Source organism: Solea solea, chromosome 7 (genome assembly GCF_958295425.1).
Source record: "Solea solea chromosome 7, fSolSol10.1, whole genome shotgun sequence".
Classification (NCBI taxonomy): domain Eukaryota; kingdom Metazoa; phylum Chordata; class Actinopteri; order Pleuronectiformes; family Soleidae; genus Solea; species Solea solea.
In genome coordinates, this window is record NC_081140.1 from 10,940,333 (window position 1) to 10,963,324 (window position 22,992).

At 41.4% G+C, this 22,992-nt stretch overlaps 2 protein-coding genes across 2 annotated transcripts; both read left to right on the forward strand.

Moving 5' to 3' along the window:
- Positions 1–692: 692 nt before the first annotated feature.
- gmps (guanine monophosphate synthase) lies at positions 693–13,431 on the forward strand. Its single transcript, XM_058633954.1, has 16 exons — positions 693–960; positions 3,333–3,505; positions 3,630–3,744; positions 4,032–4,129; positions 4,524–4,627; positions 4,843–5,036; positions 5,659–5,824; positions 5,983–6,134; positions 6,222–6,395; positions 7,151–7,256; positions 7,434–7,549; positions 8,672–8,797; positions 10,135–10,250; positions 10,370–10,500; positions 11,237–11,409; positions 11,530–13,431. The coding sequence occupies exons 1-16, from the start codon at positions 934–936 to the stop codon at positions 11,629–11,631; spliced, it is 2,073 nt and encodes a 690-aa protein (XP_058489937.1). The 5' UTR covers positions 693–933; the 3' UTR covers positions 11,632–13,431.
- Positions 13,432–14,531: 1,100 nt separating this feature from the next.
- Positions 14,532–21,290, forward strand: LOC131462607 (vomeronasal type-2 receptor 1). The gene is made up of 14 exons (XM_058633953.1): positions 14,532–14,943; positions 15,368–15,659; positions 15,739–15,981; positions 16,111–16,302; positions 16,430–16,555; positions 16,697–16,869; positions 17,266–17,386; positions 17,516–17,743; positions 17,879–18,002; positions 18,820–18,980; positions 19,092–19,287; positions 19,369–19,622; positions 19,707–19,906; positions 20,403–21,290. The coding sequence occupies exons 1-14, from the start codon at positions 14,720–14,722 to the stop codon at positions 20,710–20,712; spliced, it is 2,844 nt and encodes a 947-aa protein (XP_058489936.1). The 5' UTR covers positions 14,532–14,719; the 3' UTR covers positions 20,713–21,290.
- The last annotated feature ends 1,702 nt before the right edge of the window (positions 21,291–22,992 follow it).

Genomic DNA, 22,992 nt, shown 5'->3' on the forward strand with positions numbered 1-22,992 from the left:
CCTAACCTTAACCATAACCAGTAAATACCTAGCACAATTCAAATGTTAGCCCTAAACTTAACCAAATTTCCTCAGAAATTAGGTTCTATCTTCTAGTCCTGACAGTGTTTATGCCAGAAAATGTGGTAACAAACAAGTAAGCACACATGTAAACAAAGACAGTGCCAGGGAGAGGATAGCATTCCCAACTGCTTTTTCTGGAGATATGCAGATGTTCTACTTTGTTTTCACATTTGTACATAATTTGGGGAGTTGTTGAAATCAGCCAGATCCTTACATTTGAGTACTTTTACTTCACATCAGACACAAAATTGTTATGGCTCTGTTGTGAAGAATGAATGTTGGCTTTGTTTAGTAGGTTTTTCAATACACTTCCACACAGTAGGAAAGGTTTGAAGGAAAAGGAAAAGGTGTATAATTATTACTTCAACCAGGATTGAAAACCTTTGCAGATTTGGGACCTCTCTGACTACCATGGGTTTGGGTTTGGCATGTCTGTGAGAAGGACATATATTCTTCTTTTATGGAGGGAAAAGAGAACACACATTTTATCACGTTGAGTAAAACTCTCCTACGTTGTCTAAACCCAGCCCTCCACAGGCCACTTTCATCCACTTTTTGGGTACATTTAACTTTCCGCTCCACCCATAAAATACAACCACATTTATGTGGCGTGTTCCTCCCACTTTCAAACTTATTACGAGGAGGAGGCGAGACTGTGACAGCCCATCTTCAAAGCGACAACCCGGTGCACTATTGAAACAGTGGTCGGCGTAGTGATTCAGGAGCTAACCGGTAGCTGACTGTCTCGTGCTCTCTCCGTGTGTGTAGTGATTGTCCGTGTGTGTGTGTGCGCGCGCGCGTGAGTGAGAGAGAGAGACGTGGGACACCGAGGCAAGGGGGAGAGCTCATTCCACTACACGGCAGTCCTCCATGGCTCTGTGCAACGGAGACAGCAAGGTCAGTGGAGTGGGGGAATGTCCGCGGGTCCGGTTCGGGGTTGACTTGGCGATCGAACTGTAGCTGTTGTGGCATCCCCGTCCCTCGGTTAAACCCGGCCTGTGTGCACCTCGAGGGGGAAAAGTTACGGAGAGAACGTGAGGTTACCACCAGTGAGAAGGGGCAATGAGTGTGCTGTTATCAGCCTGCTGCAGCTCAGGGTTACGTGAACATGTTGCTCCTGGCAGCTAATGAGCCGGTCATGATACCCCTTTGACGTATAGCACTAATATAATCTTTGAACGTAACCCCTTGCCGTGGAGCACCGCGTGGGCTTTAGCATAGCCCCGCTAACTGCTAATATGCTAATGCTAATAACTCTTGTTTATAGTACTCGTGAGCTAGCGGGCTACACGGGGAAGTTCTTTAGTTAGCTTTAGCCGGGTAGCCTCAATTTGTGATGACAATGATACTAACCGCGAGTATTGGGTTGTGAAAGCTCTCGCGTCAAAATTGAACGCAAAATAATGTATTTCCTGCGACTGTTGTCACACTGTTTGAGCTAACGTACGTAAACGGTCAGGTTTTGCTAACGTCAGGGGTCACTGACCAGGGGTACCGGTGTGACAGCCTTAGCCGCCGCCGCTGCTGCTCCTGTAGCCGATCTGCTAAGGTTTACGGTTTTCAAACTATCGAGTGTTTGTCAGCCGATTGCTGTAAGAGCAACACTGTAGATGATAAATCAGAGGTGTTGGCTTGCACGTCCAATCAAAGTTGTTTTTATACACATCATTGGCGGAAGTGTTTCCAAGATCCACGTGGGGTTATGTTTCACGTGTTACCCTCCTCCGTTTGTTGTATTATGGAGATAGTTTATTTAACAGGGGTCACACGGTGATGCAGTGTCTAGAATTGTTGCCTCAGAACAAGAAGATCACCGGTTCAGAATGCTGGCCGATAGAGGGCCCTTCTGTGTGGAGATTGCATGTTCTCCCTGTGCATGTGGGTATACCGGCTTCCACACACAGTCCAAGTACATGTTGATTAGGTTAATTGGACACTGAATTGACCATAGATGTGAATGTGAAATTGAATGTTTTGTCTTTATGTCAGATGGGATTGGCTCCAGCCACCCACGACCCTCAGTGGAGGATAAAGCGGTAGAAAATTGATGGATTATCTGGCAGTTAACCGACTACTCCTGTTGTTCTGTACTAGAAATTGTTTCCTAAACTTTGATCTGTGCACAAGCAAACTAGTGCAGTCATTTCAGTGTCAGCAGCCACCGATTGGTTGTAGGATTGTTTTTGGGTCACCAAATAAATATTTACCATCCTTTTACCCTAAGATTTGCATGTATGTTTTTTACACAACCTGTTAAAATGATGTCTCTTGGAAATATATGGTTGATCTGTTCAAAAATAATGCTCGGTGTAATGGTAGTCAGACTGCTCAATAGTCACATGATATGCAGTTGAATGTGAAACATTATTGTAGGACCCCATTTAAAACATTTGGGAAACACTAAACTAGACTCAAACACAAATAATAAAATCTCTTGACTTTTTGAGTTATGCTGCTCTCAAACAGATAAACGAAAACTGATACGATAAGTTTCCTCATTGGAGGAGGTTATTCCATTGTATTTTATTGTCTCGGACAGAAATGAACAGAGACCATGTTTCATGGTCACAGTGTCCTTAATAAAAACCTTTGACTCACTTGTGGGCCTCATGTGATTCTGCTGATGAGATGAATGGAGGCAGCATGCTTTAAAAAGAGTGACTGTGTTGTAGCTCATATGCCCATAATTATGTTATGCCTTATGGAGTCTCATTATCCATTGCAGGGTAAGAGCTGTAGCACAATTTATTGCTTGGATGACCTCAATGGCTATCTCATCAATAACACTATTGTCTGAACTATATTTTTGTGTCCAAGTCAAGGTCCTGTCACTTGGCAATTAATAATTGGACTATTAGCCATTTGTTCATACATGAACTAGTCTGGTTAGTGTCCATGTCCAGATGTTCTCCAGAGTTTTCTGTTCACATTAGTGTTGCATAATATATCAGAATGTATTGTTTCTGTGATATTAACATGCACAATGTTGCATATTATAAAGACTGCTGCTTCTTTTTTTGGCTTCTTCTTTAACCACGATAAATGTGAATGATTTGTGCGAGTTTTGACGCAGTCACTGAGCTAAAATACGGCCGAAAAGGTTGTAATGCGCTTCGCTGCTCGAGGTTGCCAGGTTTTTGGCAGTATGGTCACTTAATACACCAGACTTCTCTGATAAATATTAAGATTTAAGCGTTTATGTGTGTATACTTTTCTGCTCGATTTGATTAGCACAAACTTCAAATAAGATGATCTGTATCTTTCCACAGCTGGAGGTCAGCAGCACAGAGCAGAATGGATCATGTGAGGGGGCGGTGGCGATCCTGGATGCTGGGGCCCAGTATGGGAAGGTGATTGACAGACGGGTGCGAGAGTTGTGTGTGCGCTCTGAGATCCTCCCTTTAGAGACCCCAGCCTTCGCTCTCAGAGAACAGGGTTACAGGTAAACATGAGGGGCACATGCACCAGAAATGTTTTGATTTTTATTAATGCACTATTCTGGAAATGTGTTTTGTTATACATTTTGACTTATTGAATTATTTTATCTGTGTCACACGTCTCTCTAGGGCAATCATTATTTCTGGAGGTCCAGCCTCTGTGTATGCAGAAGATGCCCCCTGGTACGACCCTGCCATCTTCACCATAGGAAAACCTGTCCTTGGAATTTGCTATGGGATGCAGGTACTTTTGGTTTTCCATACATGCGTTCATATAGCCTTGCTGACGATGCCGTTTTTGTCGCACTGTTTTTTAGTTCTCTTCAGCCTACAGGGATTTTACCACCTTTTGTCAAGGACACTTATTTTAAATAGGGGAGATAGGATCAATGTTCATTCAGTTGTTATGATGGAAATTAAAACAAGTAACTCCTCAGGCATATTCTATCAACTGTAAATAGTTGTGCAGTCTTAGAAACATGAAACTATAATCGGTGTCTAAGTATTAACTTTGGTCTGTTTGTCTTACAGATGATGAACAAAGTCTTTGGTGGCACAGTACACAAAAAGAGTGTAAGGGAGGATGGAGTATTCAGTATTGGACTAGATAACACTTGTTCTCTCTTCAGGTAATCATTTCTCAGGTCACCTTTTATGTGGTAATGTATTACAGATGTCATTATAAAGATTTTATATTACCATTAAATGTGTTTGTGAAGAGGAGATTACATTGTATGAGTTTGAGGAGAGATATTTTGTAAATGGAAGGCAGTGTTACACCACAGACGAGCAAAGTTGGATAATATAGCAGTGTTTTGACTGGTTTGTCCTCGGGGCTATTAATTACATAAACTGAAGAGGCATTCCAGCAGTCACATCTGGTTCTTACACAGAGTTTAAAATAGAGGGCTGCAGTCTTTTATTATTGTCTGCCTCTCACATTTGAGTCAAATGTTCACTGTGTAAGAGTAACTTCACACACAATTGTCATGCTTTTATGGTTGTGTTTTGTTTTTTTAACAGAGGCCTTCAGAAAGAGGAACTGGTCCTGCTGACCCATGGAGACAGTGTAGATAAAGTGGCTGATGGCTTTAAAGTGGTGGCTCAGTCAGGGAACATCATTGCTGGTGAGAAGCACACGTAATCTATAATTAGACTGTGGTATATTCAAGTCCCATATGATGTATGGGACACAATTTCACCTGAAGGTTACTGTAAAGAGACTCCGGCTGCATTTTCTGTTTGGCTTATAATTTGTTCATGATTTTGTTATTTGAAGAATCATAATTCAATGTGTATGTATGGCCAAGTGTCCCGTCATTACATCTGTTTTCTCCAATAGGGATTGCTAATGAACAGAAGAAGATGTATGGGACACAATTCCACCCGGAAGTTGACTTGACAGAGCGAGGCATGGAGATGCTGCGCAACTTCCTTTTTGAGATTGCAGGATGCACAAGTAATTTCACTGTACAGAACCGCCAGCAGACCTGCATCAATGAGATCCAAGAAAAAGTAGACAAATCTAAAGTGCTGGTGAGTAAAACTACACCAAGTTTCATGTGCATTTTTTTTATATTGAAACCTTTATATGGCACAGATGCAACATTAATTAACAACAAACTAAAACATTCTCAGCACATTTTAACCTATGAAGTGTGAAAATGTGACTGAAAGTCTAAAGCTCAGTTGCTGAGTGTAAACTGTGCTAGCTGCTCAGAAAGTGGTGACAGCCACAATGGTGGGAAGTTAAGTAGAACCAATTAAACTCTTAAATTAATCCCTTTTCTGTCTAAAAAGAGGTAGCTGCTTCCCTGTGCGTCTTTAAACTGGGCCTCATCTCAGGGGAGTATGAAGGCAATAAATTAGTTTAGGAAGCAGCCACAGGAGTTGTATTTCCAGAAACACATGCAGCCTCCATTTCTTTTTCTCAGCTACACCTCTTCAGAGGTTTTGAGATTATACCACCTGCCAGTTAATAAAACACTCAGTGGATCCTATATGACATAATTGAGAAAAGTATAAGCTATTTTGAGCATAAAATACATGTAGAGAATAGAGGAGTGTGGTAGCCTGGTGATGTAGCCTGGTGATTTAGCCTGGTGAGTACAGTAAAATCACAAATTTGCCTTAAAAGACTTTTGGAATATATCCTTAGGTCCTGCTGAGTGGTGGAGTGGACTCCACAGTGTGTACAGCGCTCCTGAACAAAGCTTTGAACCATGACCAGGTGATAGCAGTTCACATTGACAATGGCTTCATGAGGAAGAGAGAAAGTCAGAGTGTGGAGGAAGCCCTGACCAAGCTGGGCATCAAACTCAAAGGTAGACAACAACAAAAGATTTAGATTTTAAAAAGTATTGTATCATTTAATCTCTTGTAATCTCAGATGTTAATGTGAAGTATGAGTATTGACATTTGAAACTAAACCACTTGTGTCTTTGTCTCTTTTTCTCTCCTCTAAAAATACTGCATCATTCAGTGGTAAATGCGGCTCACACCTTCTACAATGGAACAACCACCCTTCCCATCTCCGAGGAAGACAGGACACCACGGAAACGCATTAGCAAGACCTTGAATATGACCACTAACCCTGAGGAGAAAAGAAAAATTATCGGAGACACGTTTGTCAAGGTGAGTACAAGGTCTACAAGGTAGCTTCTGTATTAAGTTCAATTGAGTTGCTCTTGTATTTGACTAAGGAACTGCTTTGCTTCTCAGGTGGCGAACGAAGTGATAGGAGAGATGAATCTAAAGCCAGAGGAGGTCTTTCTGGCTCAGGGAACCTTGAGGCCCGATCTCATCGAGAGTGCCTCTCATCTTGCCAGTGGCAAGGCAGAGCTCATCAAAACACACCACAACGACACTGAGCTCATCCGCAAACTAAGAAATGAGGTACTGCTCTCACACCGGTCATTGATTATGTCCATCTGCTGCTTTAGAACATGGACATGATATTCAGTAGTTGCAATGTACTCTTAGAAATTATACACTTTACATTAACACCATTTCATTGTGATAAGTTGACAATAGTGGGGAAGTTGACACATATTGAAAGTTTAAAAATAGTGTTGCAGCCCAAAAAAATACAGACTTGCCAGTTCCTGCTGAGTCATTGTTAAAGAGTTATGTCAGTAAAGGTTAAATGTACTATACCACGTCTGCATAGTGTCCTGATGCACTGGGATTACACATAGAGATAATAACATCTATTATTATCCTAATATAATATCATCAAAAGCTGGTGAAAAATACATGAACTTGGGGCATGAGTTGTAAAATAATAATGCTTTGAAAGCCTGTTGACAGTAATATGTAAACAAAAAAAAAAATAAAAAAATCTACCCTCAGTTTTTAAGCTGCATGAGAGGATTATGGCAAATGATATAGATCACTATTATTAAATTTATTCATCCCCCTTGCCTTTTAAGAGCCCTTTTTTTCTCTCGGTTCAAGGCACAGAAACCCTCAAAGGAGCAATGAAGCTACTGCAAAAACAAACACTCCCTTATTAACTGCAGTGCTCATATTTTATTTGGTGTCTCTTTGTTGCTCAGCCCTTCTACCCAAATGCACAACAATGCAACACCTAAGCATAGCCCTGATTCTCACTGTAACAGTGCTGATTCCACTTGTTTGTGATCCTCCAGGGAAAAGTAATCGAACCACTGAAAGATTTCCATAAAGATGAGGTCAGAGCGCTGGGGAGGGAGCTTGGCTTGCCAGAAGAGATTGTCTCCCGACACCCATTTCCAGGCAAGAACATAAACAACCCCATGATGTCACTGCTATGTCAAAACTGACTGTACAACATAATTCTCTGCACTGTTGGCTTTTTTTCTTCTTTCTTTGTTTTTTGTTTTGCTTTTTTACCCAGCAGCTTATGCAAATGGACTCAAAACACACATCACCCCTTTGTTTTCCTCCCTGTAGGTCCGGGTTTGTCCATCAGAGTCATTTGTGCAGAGGAACCTTACGTTTGTAAGGATTTTGCTGAAATAAACAACATCCTAAAAATCATCACAGACTTCTCTGCAAGTGTCAAAAAGGTCAGAATTGTTCAGATGCATAGAAAATGTAATGACAAGCCATGTTTGTGGAGATTATAAAACAACCTGCAACAGAATCCTAAAATTTTTATTTTTTTCAACTCGTGTGAATCGAGGACTGCCTGTTGTTCATCACACTGAACACTGCCTATTGAAAACACCTCTGAGCTTTAGTGCTGATTAGTGTTACGTTTCTGTATGTATAAAATAGCCTAGAATCTGACCAATTCACATTTGAGAATGTTATGGAGATTTTTGATTATCAGGTGAGATGACCTATGATGGAGTGATGAGTTAAGTTGAAGATTTTTATTAAAGACAGCTCAGATCTGAGAAGAACTGAGACAATGCCTGACAGCTGAACAGTAAGGCATCATCGCAGACTCTGGCGAGCAGCGTGCCCAGTCTGATCCATTTAGTTAGTAAGCCTTGAGATAGTGTATCAGTCCAGATGCCTGGTGCTTTGGTATCTAGTGAGGGAACCTTGAAATGTGCCTAGTTTGTGTCTTATCCTAAGTTATGGCTGTTAATATTGTACAGTAGATCTGCTTATAACTGAACTTGAACTGCTGTTGCTGGGAAATTGAGAGCGGCGCTTGTTTGTTAATCATACACAATAAACCCTGCTCCCTTTTAGACTTATGCTCGAGTTTGACCCAATCTGTTTTAGGACAGACAAATCCATCTGCAAGACCAAATAAACATGAGCTCACTGACTGGTCTGGTTTCCAGTCTGTAAATCAACTCCAACCATCACAGTCTACTGGTGAAATATGTAAAAGCATAAAAATGCTGTAGGAACACAAACTGTCTGTAGATGTGTCTCATTGGTTAAGCAGAATTAATGATCCATCAGCATTTCCCTGCAGTTGTTTGCGAGCTCTGACTATTTCTGAGGAAAGAACTTAGGAAAAGCATCAACACAACAAACATGACCAGTACCTCAAACAGTGCAGTGGAAGCTCAGCCTGGTTAGTTATGCATTTTTAATAATTAGGAGCCTCTGCTGGTTGGTTGGTCACATTACACCAGTGAGACCAGTGACCATGAGAATAAGTGCTTGTGAGGTTTCTGCTCTTTGATTTTGATAATTACTGACAACCCATCCATCTCTCCCCCCAGCCCCATACCCTGCTGCAGAGAGTCAAGTCATGCATATCAGACGAGGAGGAGGAGAAGCTCATGCAGATCACCAGCCTTCATTCACTCAATGCCTTCCTGCTGCCCATCAAAACTGTTGGCGTCCAGGTAGTTAATTCCACCAGTGTGTCTGTGTCTTTATATTGTCTGTACTCAGTCCCACCTGAATCAGTTGATGGTCAAGAAAATGTAATCATTTAAAACATAATGACGATGTAATGAAAACACTACTTCTGATAAACAGCATAGTTCAGTTAGATGTTTTTTTTCCACTATAATGTAGAAAATGCTGACAATGTGGTGCCAAGTGATGCTTCTGCCTCTGTAACAAGAAACAATGTAACATAATTTATAAACTGTGTCCTTCATCTGAAAACAGGTTCTGTAAAGCAATACTATTTTACTTGACTGTGGGAGTGTTTGTGTGTTTACACCAGCACCACAGGGGCGGGTGGGGACAGCTGACTAACGGGATGATGGGGGTTCTGTTTAGCAGTAGAATTCCCCTCTGAAACCCTTCTTTTCAGTCAAACTCCAACAATGTTGCTCTACCTAGCACAATGTTGCTGCAGCACGAGAATTAATCGCTGGTCTACAGAGTCTATTAGATTAAAATCTTTGTCCAACGAGTTTTACACACTGCTGATTGAGTCATCAGCAGTGTGTAAAACTCTTTGGACAAAGATTTTAATCTAATAGACCTTCATTTATATTTAAAAGCTATGCAGTACAAGGATTTGGCTGCAAATATGTGGAGAATTCTTTTGTCACTGAAGGGCAGTGAAGGCTTGAAAGAGTTATGTGTCACTCTTGCTGTTTGTCTTCTTTTGTTGAAACGTACATTTTGTGGGTAGCCATGAACACACCCACACACAAATGGTGTCTCGGTTTTGACTTTTTGTCTCCCAACTCCGTCTAGCCAAGGAAAGGATCTGTTATGGCTCATTTCATTGTTTTCCACTGAGTTGCTGACGTGTACAAAGGACCTGTTCTTTAGTAAAGGTTAAACATGGCAATAGACAAAGAACACTAGTGTCATAGTAGTGGTAGTTTATCCTGATCTTAAGTGTTCCCTGGTGAGAGTGATGGTTACAACTGTTAACTTCCTCCAATTGCTTCAGTCGGCCAGCGGCTGTGTCTTTGTGTGGGTGTTTCCTGTTACTTCACGTCTTAAGCCCAAGTTTTAAATTTATCCCAAACCTCAAATTGTGGGGCAGACAGGAGACTGTAGACAAACATAGACGGGTCTCACTGCCTGTGGAATTTGTTGAAATGAAAAAGGGCACATTATGTCAACTTAGTAACATCACTGTTTATCTTAACACAAAACAAAATGGAAGGAAAAATGTTCTAATCCTACAAGCATTGATTTTTTTTTTCTTAGGTGCTTTGTTAAGACTGAAGTGTTAGAAATTTGCTCAAATGGTTTTCCATGTCTGTCTCAGGGTGACTGCCGATCCTACAGTTACGTGTGTGGCATCACAAGTAAAGAGTCTCCACACTGGGAATCTCTCATGTTCCTGGCCAGACTCATCCCTCGCATGTGCCATAGCATCAATAGGTAATACACAAATCCTTCCATTCTTCATATCTCCTTAGCGACATGCCACATTGGAAACGGGTCAGTACAACACACAGACCCATTCATTCATTCCTCCGTGTACGTCTCTGTTTTTCCAGAGTCGTGTATGTATTTGGGTCCCATGTGAAGGAGCCTCCAACAGACATTACTCCAACCTTCCTGACCACAGGCGTTCTAAGCACGCTCAGACAGGCTGACTTTGTAGCCCACTCTATCCTTAGAGAGTCTGGTAAGTGTGCGTGACATTTAAGTTAACACTGTGTAACTAAGGCACTGTTGATAATTGAGGCGTATTTATATATTCTGTCACTATGTGTCAGCAGTATGAATAACACAGCAAGAGGTTCTGTTGAGCCATACAGCTTTTTTCTTAAGCCTGGATTCGGTATTTCAACTTGTGTAACCAGACTAGTGTACTTGGGTGCATACTTGCGTCTATAAAGGGAATTTCACATCTCCAGTGTCAAAGCAAATATTTGGGAAATGTACACGGGGGGTTACAGAGAAAGTAAATGTGTGACTGCCACAATCCACCAAATAGACATGAGTTTGTTTTCAAATGATTTTCAGAATCAGTTTTAAGGCGTTTCCACATTAATTTTGATGCACCCTCACTATTCGCTACAAAGAGAGTGTATTTCAGACCAGAAAAAGACCAGACCAGAAAAAAATTGGATCATGGAAAGAAACCATGTTCACTCATTTTTATTCAACAAAAAGAAGAGGTAAAGAAATACCTAGGTACAGCCGACACCGAAAAAGAGAGCTTGCTTGTTTTTGGAGCTTAAACTTTGCCACTTTATTGCTTTAGGACAAGATGTCAGTCAGACAGTTTAAAGATTTATGAAAGGAGCCATTTGTTTTGCATTCACATGAGTTAGATTTTTACCTGTCTGAAACTAAATTATCGCTTTGTGATATTCTGTTGCTGATGTGATGGCTAACTGGGTGTCTTTTTCATTTAGGCTACTCTGGTAAGATCAGCCAGATGCCGGTCATCCTGACCCCCCTGCACTTTGACCGTGATCCACTGCAGAAGCAGCCATCCTGCCGGCGGTCTGTGGTGGTGCGGACCTTCATCACCAGCGACTTCATGACTGGCATCCCCGCAATGCCTGGCAACCACATCCCAGAAGAGGTATGGAAAGATTCACCAACTTAGGTTGAGGGATTGATCCATCGTATTTAAATATACAGTTATTTCCATCCATTGTTTAAGTGTCTTAGCAGTGCTTTATCTTGTTGTCTATTTTTCCAGGTGGTGCTAAAGATGGTGAATGAGATCCAGAAGATTCCAGGCATCTCCAGAGTCATGTATGATCTGACCTCCAAACCACCAGGCACCACAGAGTGGGAGTAAAACACCGATGTGATGTCACACCAACAGGACACACACGCACTCACACACACACAATGCACAAACACACTCAACATAATTCAGAGAGAGCTGGTGAACTCCTCTGCTCCTCTTCTGTACTTCCTCCCTTTCAACCTCTCTCCTTCTCACCACTCCTCTCCCCTCTAGCCCCGCCCCCACCCCCCCACCCTCCTCTTTAACATTCCCAAGGAAGGCAGACTGTACTGTGATGAGCGCAAAAGCAAAGGCGCTACCACTCTGCTCTCCCCATCACTCCTCCCTAGTCTTAATATTTTTGGTGATAGGGATTGATAAATGTTGGTTATTGATAATGTATTGTTATTTTGATCCATATTTTTCTCTCTGTGACAAAAAAAAAGATAAATTGCTGCTTCCTTTTGTGAGGTTAACCATTAAAGGCAAGTGGCAAGAAGCTGTGAAAGTTCAGAAAGTGAACTTGATGTTGTGCCTCAGGTTATGGAAAGAGCTGAACATGAAAGAAGCAAACAGTGTAATGAAATAGAAAAAAAAACATAGTAGTATTTGAAACTCAACGCAATTGTTGTCTGTCTTTTGTTGTCGGATGTTTTTGTTGTATTACTGTGGGTCAGATTGTTCTCCGCCCCAAGTCTATCTCAGTTAGTTAATTTTTCTCTTTCTGCCTGTATACTGTGCTCTGAAATAGGTTGTTGAGCAGAAGTACGACAGAACAGACAACCTGTTTGACCAATCAACCAACCTTAAGCTTTTTGTTTTGCCAAAAGTAGAATATACTGTGGTGATGTATAATATTGTGGGCTCCTCTGGTGATCTCGCTGTATCCACTGGAAGAGCAGTCATTAAGGGTATCTTCAGCGTGATGGCCGCTGTGCAGGAGGCCAGAACGATGGGTAAATGTTTGTGCCTGGTTTTTTTTGTTTTTGTTTTTTTATATAACCCAAACTGGACTCTTGCTGTTTCCAGAGAAGAGGATGTAACACTGTCACTGTTTCTCCTGATGCTGCAATCTGTATGCTTTTTAACAAAACTAAACATGGCAAGATCACTAATATCAAATTTAGGATTATGTTACAGTTTAAATCCACATTGTCTAAATTGCTTTTGTCACTTCATACTCGCGACATGTTTTTGCATATTTCATTTTTTTTTCCCTCACTCATTAATCCCTGATTCTTTATCAACACAACAGAATCAAACATCCAGTGGGACCTTCTCAAACGTATTACTGTCTAGTGTCAAAGAGCATCTTATGAGAACTGTTAACGTGTTCGCTGTCATTCATTTCTAGTTTTCAGTCAGGTCAGTGAACACAGTGCTCAGGTTTAACTGAGTGTTTAAACGTTGTTGTTGTGCCCCATTAGAAACATTTTACTTGGACACGATGGTTCTCTCACCTCCAGAATTTATCTTCATCCCTCTCCCCCTCTGTTATATCCTCCTCACCATTTAGTGACAAAATACTCCTAATGCAAAAACATTGGTTTTCTTAACTTGTCTTAAATGCTTCCAGTGTTTCTCCCTCAGTTCTGCCTTTTATGCGTGCGTTTTATGTTGCATATATCTCCATAGAACAGCTCGGCGATAACCGACATAAAATGTTTGTAGGCTGATTTACTTGCAATATTGATAAGATTAAGTTATGCAACTCTTTGTCTGATGTTATATTTTGTTTTTTTTCTGTTCAACAATGCTTGTTCTCCTCAGTAATGTGCCTCAAAACAAGCCACTGCATGCAGTTTCAACAAAGACCACATTTGTACAATGGACAACTGAGCTTTAATAAAGACCTCCATGTTGAAACTTTTCAGATTACTGTGGTCTTCCCTGTTAAATTGCTCACTTCTTAGAGTGGATATATAACATGTGATGTGGGAAGATGGTCCTAAATGATCTGGGTTATCAAATTAGTACAGGATGTGTGTTTTGTGATGAAGCATGTGATGGTACAGGGTCTCATCCCTCAGGTCTCATTTATTCATTTAGCAGTTGTCTTGTTTTGCACTAATAAGGAGAAGAAGAATTCACAGAACTTGCTCGAGTTCCCCCCTCCCCCTTTTTTTTCCCTTCCACAGAGCCTTTTTAAAAGTGCACAGAGCTGCCTGTTTGAAAGTAGAATCTTTGTGAATGGCGGTACATAATTGATTTCTCGCAAAACTAATCCGCATCAGTCAGGCGTCTCGTGGCCCTGAGACGGATCACAAGAGCTCAATCACACACACACACACACACACACACACACACACACACACACACACACACAATAAATACAACCTCCCTTTTTCCTCAGAAAATGACATATGATGTAATAGTGACACGGCTATAGCGTTGGAAGGCGAAATGTATTCGTTTCATAAAGAAGAGATTATTTGTGTTTATTGGGCCCCTCCTGAGTCAGCAGATGTCCCTCTGTGAGCTGTGCATTCATGTGTGTTAGTCCCCACTGGCTGAGAGACAAGCGCAGACAAGTTCAGTCACCCATCAACACACACAAGAACCACACTCGGGGGACAAGCTGTGATTTTGGAACTGTAGCCATGTCATGGTGATGTGCATAGGCTGCACAAGTTACCACATGCAGCTGCTAATTAACTCCTGGCCTGTGGCACTTTGTCCTCTGCATCTGACTTGAGTGCAGACAGATGAAGTGATTGGTATTTATTTACAGGAGAAAAGATGGAAAGCAAAGAAATCATTTGAAATGTCTTTTCATTTGTTTCAGTTCAATTCAATTCAAAAGCCTCCATTTGTCCCCAGGGGACATCTCGATTTGACATTTAGGAACAGTAAACAAAAAAAGAACACGTGAAAAGAAATAAATAAATAAATAATAAAAAAATAACACATTTGTTGGTAGAAATGTGTTTCAATATATATAATGAAAATACATAATGAAATCAAATTTTGCTTTTTCAAATTTCACCAAAACTATTCAGCTCTAATTATTTTTGCATAATCTGACGTTCTCCTCATGACTTCTGCTCTGTTGCAACTGTTGCTTACCTTGTGCAGCACGTCTCCCCGGGGAGCAGATAAGACACCTGTTGCACTCCACTGTCTGCCACAGTGAGAGAGACTTCGACATTGTCATAGCATGGAATTCGGCCAACTCTTGCTTGGATTATGTGCCTTTTTCTACTGTCACGGATTTGTTTCAGCCGGAGCCACATGCAAGCTGAAGGCCAAGTTCAACCTGAGTGGTTACAAGAATGTGGACAAGAAGAAGGTGGTTATTGGAGGGATGTTTCCTGTTCACATGCGTGTTGTCGCCTCTGCACGCAACACTTCCAGGGTGCCTGTGTCCGAAGGGTGTGAGGGGTGAGCTGTTCATGTCTTTTCTTCATTGTGAATGTATTGTTTGTCTCACCTTTACCTTCAGCCTATGTTAGAATGTATTCAACAAGTCATAATAATCAAAGCAAATGCAAAATATTTAATTTTTTTAGCTCTTGAGGAGAATAATTTCACTTGAGCAACTTAATTGTCTTTAAGGCTCACTTTGGTCTGTGAGGTGTCTGATTATACAACTCAAATTAAGACAGAGCAGGGCAGCACCACTGGGGCCAATTATCCACATTATCATGAAGACAGTCCACTGCAGTGTGATGAGAAATAACAATCTGTGTGTATTTGTATTAACATTAACTCAAGTAGTTTTAGTATATCTTGGATTTCTAGTTTGCATGTGTACCTTTTTTTTTATTATTAAATAAAGTCTGTGTTTGTCACCATCATCCTCCAGGTTTAACTTCCGCACCTTCAGATGGACCCAGACCATGCTGTTTGCCATTAATGAAATTAACAGTCGGGACGACTTGCTACCAAATACCGATCTGGGCTATGTCATCTATGACTCTTGCTTCACCATCTCCAAGGCCGTGGAGGGAACCCTCACCTACCTGACGGGCCAGGATGAGGCCGTGCCCAACTACCGCTGTGGGAATGGGCCGCCTCAGGCTGCTTTAGTGGGTGCTGGGGGCTCTGATCTCTCCATTGCCACCGCCAGGATACTGGGACTTTATCACTTCCCACAGGTAAAGAAATGGTGAGAGACTGAAATAAAAGACCAGGATTTATCAACATAATGAGACATGTTCAAACTCTTATTTGTAGGTCAGCTATTTTTCATCATGCTCTGCCTTGGAAAGTAAGTTCCAGTTCCCCACCTTCCTGAGGACCATTCCCAATGACAAGCACCAGTCTACAGCCATGGCCCAGCTTGTGCTGCACTTCGGCTGGACCTGGGTTGGCACCATAGCTGCAGATGATGATTATGGCAAGTATGGTATCAAAGACTTCAGTGAGCAGGTGGAGGATGCTGGTGTCTGCATCTCCTTCGCTGAAACCCTGCCCAAGGTAATCACTTCATCCTTCCTGTCTGTATTTTACTCTCCCACTGGCTATTTTGATCACAAGAATGCAATTTCTGTCATTTAATATTCCTGTTAAAAGAAACTTTGTTTATAACCCTTGTATAAACTTCAGAGCGGTTCATCAGAGGACATCCAGCGTATTGTGGATACTGTAGTTGAGTCCACGGCCAAGATCATTGTGGTCTTCTCATCAGACGTAGACCTCAGTCCTCTCATCCTTGAGCTCGTCCGACACAATGTCACCAATCGCACCTTCATAGCCAGTGAAGCCTGGGTCACCTCTGCTCTCATCAACCAGCCTGGGGTCAGTGCTAAGTCGAGTGACGACTTAGAGTAAAAGAAAACCAAGCGGTTACTGATGAGTCTTAAGATAACTAAAAAAAGGTCACAGTTTGAGAGCTGAGACTGATGATTTGCCTGTTTTGATCCAGGTCACCTCATTGCTGGGTGGTACACTGGGATTTGGGCTGAAGAGAGCAGACATTCCACAACTTCAGAGCCATCTACTGGATCTGGACCCCTATGCTGACTCTCTGACTGAAATATTCTGGGAGACGGTGAGTTTATAAAGCTGTTGAAGTGAACCAAGAAGCTCTGAGTCACGACTGACCTGTTAAAATGATGAGCGTTGTTACAAGTCTGTGACTCGAACAAAAACACAAAGAAAAGTTTTCAACCAAGGTTTTTTCTCCTCACAGTTGTTTAATTGCACACTGGACATGAGCAGAGCTATGAGAGAGGCCAGAAAGAATAACAGCACACAGTCCAGGACAGTGAGGGCGGTTCCTGACGGACTGTGTACAGGGACGGAGTCTCTGGCAAAGGTCACTAACACATACTCTGATGTTTCCCAGTTACGAGTCACCTACAGGTTAGTTCTCACCATTACTGATGTTAATGATATTAACAAGGCAACAAAAACCTGTTCATCTTAATGCTTCTGCAACACTCACATTTGTCACCTCTTCTACAAGGAATACATCAATTATTGTCCGCAATATAAAGGTCGTTTGACCAAAATTACATTCATTAATGCTTAAATCTGAAGATGTCTGCCTTACAAAGTCTCAAAAAATACTGAAATATTAAAAATAATTCTTATAAATAATTCTTTTAATATTAAGTCATTTCATAGTAGATATTTCTGGAATACATTTGTTGACATTGCTTTACAAAAAAGCAACCACAAAACAATGGTTGCTATTTAGACAGAAACATACAAACTAGTGAATGAAATGCTTGTGATGATGTGATGATCTCCCCACAGTGTATATAAAGCTGTGTACGCTGTGGCAAACGCCTTACACAACCTGGAGCACTGTGTAGACGGACAGGGACCTTTTAAACAAGGCTCCTGTGCTGACATCACCAGCTTTGAGCCATGGCAGGTGTGTGTGTGTGTGTTTGTTCATTATTTTACGCTATTATAATTATGAATAGTAGTAGTAGTAGCATTATAAGTGTGTGTTTGAACTTGTACATTGACGTAACAATGACTCCATCTCTCTCACATTTAGCTGATGTACTACCTGAAGAATGTGCGCTACTCGGTGCCACACACAGGCGAAGAGGTATACTTCACGAACGGGGATGTGGAAGGCTACTATGACATCATCAACTGGCAGGTCAACAGTCAGGGCGAGTTATCATACATCACTGTGGGACAGTTCAATGGCTCCGCAGCTCCAGAGAACAAGATGACCATCACAAATAACTCCATTGTGTGGAACAATGAAGAGCTGCAGGTCAGGAGCATTGTTGATAGAGAGCACTGTTAGGGTCCATGTATATTTTATGTCTCTTTTAGTGTCAGCCTTCTATAAATCTATATCTACCTAAGTATATATATATATATATGTGTGTGTGTGTGTGTGTTGCAGCCTCCTCGGTCAGTGTGCAGTGAGAACTGTCAGCCAGGAACCAGGAAAGGGATCCGCCAGGGAGAGCCAGTCTGCTGCTTTGACTGTATCCCATGTGCTGACGGAGAGATCAGCAACTCAACAGGTCTGTAAACATTTTCCATAAACACATCATTTGTTTTGAAGGTCCAGTGTATAACATTTATGGGTAGACAATGAAAACACAACCCATAAGGGTGTTTGTGTTAGCGTCTAATCACTTTAAGATAATAATCGTTTGGTTTTCATAGCCTGAGAATCGGCCTCTCATATGTACTTTTGTCGAGGGCCACGCTTTATTTGCTTTATTTAGGACACTCGTGGACATAATGCATTCCCTAGCACCTTACTCTAACCTTAATCATCACAACTAAGCACCAAGTGTCCTCAGGGACCCACTGCCCTTTCCCTGCTCCAACACACCTGATTCAAATAATCAGCTCGTTATCAAGCTCTGCAGAAGCCTGATAACGAGCCATTCATTTGAATCAGGTGTGTTGGAGCAGGGAAAGTCTAAAACATGCAGGGTAGGAATGGGAAATACTGCCTTAATCTAACCCTAACCTAAACCCCAAAAAGACAAAATGTTCTCACTTTGCTAAAAATGTCCTCCACTCTATACGATTGAGGACATTACATTGACTTACATTCATTTCCTGGTGACTTACTCTAACCACAGCCATAATTACTACTGGACTCATTCGAACCCTGACCTCAGCCTAACATTCAAAACGAGTGTCTTCACCTTAAAATGTAGTAATTTACATTATGGGGGCTTGATTTTTGTCCCCATAATGTGACTGCATAAACAGATTTAGGTCCTTACAACATAAGGAACACACACACACATACACGTACACACATGTGTTATCAGTGCAGACCCTGCTGCTCTCTCATCATTCTCTCTTTCACAATCTCGACAGATGCTCGTGAGTGTATTATGTGTCATGAAGACGACTGGTCCAATGAGGCTCATGACACCTGTCTGCCCAAAATCATTGAGTTTCTGGCCTTTGGGGAGCCACTCGGGATCACACTCATTGTCATCTCTGCTGTTGGAGCATTAATTACCATCGGTGTTATGGTGAGAATCACACTTGGTGAAACATACTTACCTTGTGGTGTAAGGTGCTACATCACGTCGTCCTCTCATGTCGTGGCTGTTGTATTGTTTTTGTGAACCTTTTTTTTCCAGGTGTTGTTCATCATAAACATTGGCACTCCTCTGGTGAAAGAAAATGATCCTCTGTTGAGTTTCTCGCTGCTCTTCGCGCTGGTGGTGACCTTCCTCTGCTCCATCGTCTTCCTCGGGGAGCCTCAGAACTGGAGCTGCATGACCAGCCAAGTAGCTCTTGCTCTGGGCTTTGCTCTTGCCTTGTCCTCCTTAATGGGTGGGGGCAATATCTACAATATCTCCTTTTTTTCTCTTTTGTATTCAATGAATCTGTGATCCTGATGTGTTTTTACTCCAGGTAAAGCCGCAGTGTTGATGCTGAGAGCCCAGGGTTTGAAAAAAATTCGTAACAAAGCCAAAGCTGCAGCCAAAGCAGCCAAAGCAGCCAAAGAAGCAGCTCAAGCAGCGGCGAGCAGTGGCAGCCCTGATGTCATTGTGACCAACACAAATGCAAACAACAACAATGATACCAATGCCTCTCCTAACCCTGAAGTTGACGCTCTCACCTGTGCCCACCAGAGGGCGATAGCTGCCGTAGCAACATTAATTCAGGTGTCTTCATATAGAAGAGAATGGCAGCTGGTGTGTGTTGATGTGCTGATCTTATTTTACTGATGTTCTCGTCCCTCTACGCAGGCTATTGCATGCACAGTGTGGCTCATCGTCCTTCCTCCTCATCCTATCAAAAACACCTCAGCCCAGAATATCAAGATCATTCTGGAGTGTGACGAAGGCTCTGTGATCTTCATCTGTTGCATCTTTGCCTATGACATCCTGCTGGCTCTGGTGGCCTTCATCTTTGCGTTCATTGCACGAAAACTGGAGGACAACATCAGGTAGGGAACACACAGGTTTCAGGGGAAACAGGTATGCACCATCATTTCTGGTTTATGTAATGTATTCAACATTAAGTGACAGCTTGTACAGCTGCCCACATTATTATTTACTTAATTTTAGATTTAGTTATTTATTATTATGTATTTGCTAGATTACTAGATTTATTTTGTGACATGTTTTTTTATTGTGAAGTACACAGCATTACACATTGTAACATGCAGGTCATTTGAGTTTGACACTCCTGATGTAACTCAAACATTTTGCATTGCATGGAGACAAATTCATGAAATGCAGAATCTACCGTGGAAAATTATAGGTTAATGACAGACACTAACCCATGTTTTACGTGCACAAACACACAAATAAAACCGTATCGTACAAAAGTAAAATAAGTAATGGCCTTTGGAGCATCAATCCTTCCTTTGTGGAGCCATATAAGTGTCAAGAACCTTTTATTTCAGCGACATGATGAATGTTTGTTTGTCTGTCTTCCAGTGAGGGGAAATGCGTGACCTTTGGCATGCTCGTCTTCTTCATCGTGTGGATCTCCTTTGTCCCCGCTTACCTCAGCACACGTGGAAAGTTCATGGTAGCCGTTCAGATCTTTGCCATCCTGGCCTCCAGCTTCGGCCTGCTGACCTGCATCTTCCTGCCCAAGTGCTACGTTCTGTTAGTCAAACCTGAGCGCAACAAGGAGGAGCTGATGAGGCCCCGACCCAAACGCGACGGGGCCTCAACTGGGACCTCGGCTTCACTCGCTACAACCGCCACCGAGATCAATGCCACGACTGCATCCACCGATTAATGTGGAGATAATCAGAAATAAACTGAGCCACACATTTCTAATTGCAGTTCATGTAGGTGGGAGTGGTGAAACTGCTTCACTGGGCAACTGGTCCAGCTCGTTAGGGTTCCTACTCTTGTTATTTGCATTTTATTTTTAATCTTTATATATATTATTTACACAAAGTTTATATTTATAATAACTCTTGTAACCCGAGTAGCTTCTCTTGTTTGATTTCAATAAGCGATATCCATGAGGAAAGAAAACTGCTACCTCAATCACTAAACTATTAAACGTGCAAATTCAGTGACATGCAATAAATGGTACAAGATACAAGGCAAACCTTTACAGACAATATCATTTTGTCTTTATTAGCTTTGCTATGATTTATGTACGTTCTGTAGATTATAACAACTCTGACTGTCAAAGCTGTTGTTGTTTCAGTTTGTGGTAGATGAAATAAAACCAAGGCAGCGTTTATCTCAGATATCTTTCTGCTCTGCTTTTAGTTGCAAATCAAATTCAAACACATCTGACTTTCTCGGTGTATAACTTTGTTGACACAAGACAGTTAATGGTGTAATAAAATATTATTTTTAGTCACAATAATGAATGTGTGTTTTTCATGTTGAAACATTGAATACTTTGTTAGTATTTTATTATGTTCACTTGTAGGCAGTGCTTTCAAATCAGTCATGTATCAAGTATTACAGTTAACACTAAGACAGGTCTTATTTCCATTGCTGGCTGTAAGGTTAATGAATGAATGAATGAATGAATGAATGCTAAACATGTGCCAACTGTCACTTTCTTAATCATTGATAATGTGAGTTAAAAAGTGCAATGTTTTGGTACTTTTTCATCAAAGTTTTAGAAAGTTGTAGCTTTAAAGCTGCACTAACAAGAATTATATTTGAATATCGGATCAAATGACTGAAACTACTGAGTGAGAGCCACTTCTGCAGCTTGTAGTTTCTACTGTATCATACTCGAGTGGTAGGGTGAAGCCAAAGGTTCTCAGTTGCTTGCAATATGCAACGTCACCACTAGATGCCACTAAATCTCACTCATTCAGGTGCCAACCTGGTCTGGATTTACAGTATGTTGAGAAAGCGTAGCAGACATGGCTTCGTTCCTCGGGACAATGTTTTCATTTATTTAAACTTTGTATTTCTTATCTCCCTCTCAGCTGCTCACTCTTGCTTTGATATTGTTATTTTTTATGTGTGTGTCACACAGGATGTGCATGTGTGCTCCCTAAGAGCTTTCCAGGAATCTGAGAGGGCTGTGAACTGTGTCCAATCCAAACTGTCAGTGCGGATGGTGACAATTCGTCCTGGTGACAGAGTGGTAAAGGAACGCGGTTATAATTTATTGTCAGCTGACGGGAGCCGACAGGAACAATGGTGCTAAATCAAGTGAAAATGTGTGCATGTGGATAGTGTGTGTGTGTGCCGTGCACGTACTACTGTTAAACTGAGAGTTATTTTTGTTTATCACTTTGTTAAATCAAAAGCCACTGTTTACCTTGCACTGCCCTTTGTTTTATGATATTTCATAGGTGCAGCAGGTTTAAATGCAACACAAAGAATAGATCTCTGCTGTAGAAAATATAAGCATCTACCTTCACTTTTCTCTCATCAGCATGAGCACACTTTAATTTCGGTTGCCATTATTCATAAATGACTGTGCCAATGTAAAACTCACTTTATTAATGAAGAATGGCAACGTTTTAATTGCATTTTTTAAAATCATATACATTTTCTTGTTTGAAACACTTTTATTATTGAGCCACTTGTGCACTTGTGCTAACCCTGTGCTCCTTCACTTCCTTGTAGCAACAAACGTTCTAAACAAAAACTTGTTTGTATTGGTCAGACGGGAGGTCATGTGACACATTTTTTTAGGATATGTGTAATATAAACCTCGAGGAGAGTTTAAAAACCACTGTACTATTAATGAACCTGTGTCGCTTTTGTGATTGGTTTTAAAGGTTAGGACTTCAGAGCCTCCATTTGTCTCCCTCAGCCTCCGTGTGACTGATAAAGAACTAATTGAGTGTGACACAATCCAAATGAGCTAAATAGCTGATATCGTTAGTTTCTGCTCCAAAATGAGTGGCCGGCTCACTTTGCAAGGGTGAAATGTGTGTTTGCTGAAAGCAGTTGATAGTTCACTAATGAGCGCACAGACAGGGATTGATCAACTTTAAACCTCTGGAGACAGAAACTCTGGAGAGACGCCACAAGGAGACTCACTAATCATGAAGACAGGATTGTCCTGCTCTTGTGATTAATCGCT

Bases quoted from the DNA above. Each gene is read 5' to 3' on its own strand.
- LOC131462607 (XM_058633953.1), top strand. From the start codon at position 14,720: ATGGAATTCGGCCAACTCTTGCTTGGATTATGTGCCTTTTTCTACTGT. The intron at 17,387-17,515 runs GTGTGTGTGTGT...TCTCACATTTAG, and splicing joins CCAGCTTTGAGCCATGGCAG to CTGATGTACTACCTGAAGAA. The intron at 18,003-18,819 runs GTCTGTAAACAT...CAATCTCGACAG, and splicing joins AGAGATCAGCAACTCAACAG to ATGCTCGTGAGTGTATTATG.
- gmps (XM_058633954.1), top strand. From the start codon at position 934: ATGGCTCTGTGCAACGGAGACAGCAAG. The intron at 3,506-3,629 runs GTAAACATGAGG...ACGTCTCTCTAG, and splicing joins CTCAGAGAACAGGGTTACAG to GGCAATCATTATTTCTGGAG. The intron at 5,825-5,982 runs GTAGACAACAAC...TGCATCATTCAG, and splicing joins GCTGGGCATCAAACTCAAAG to TGGTAAATGCGGCTCACACC.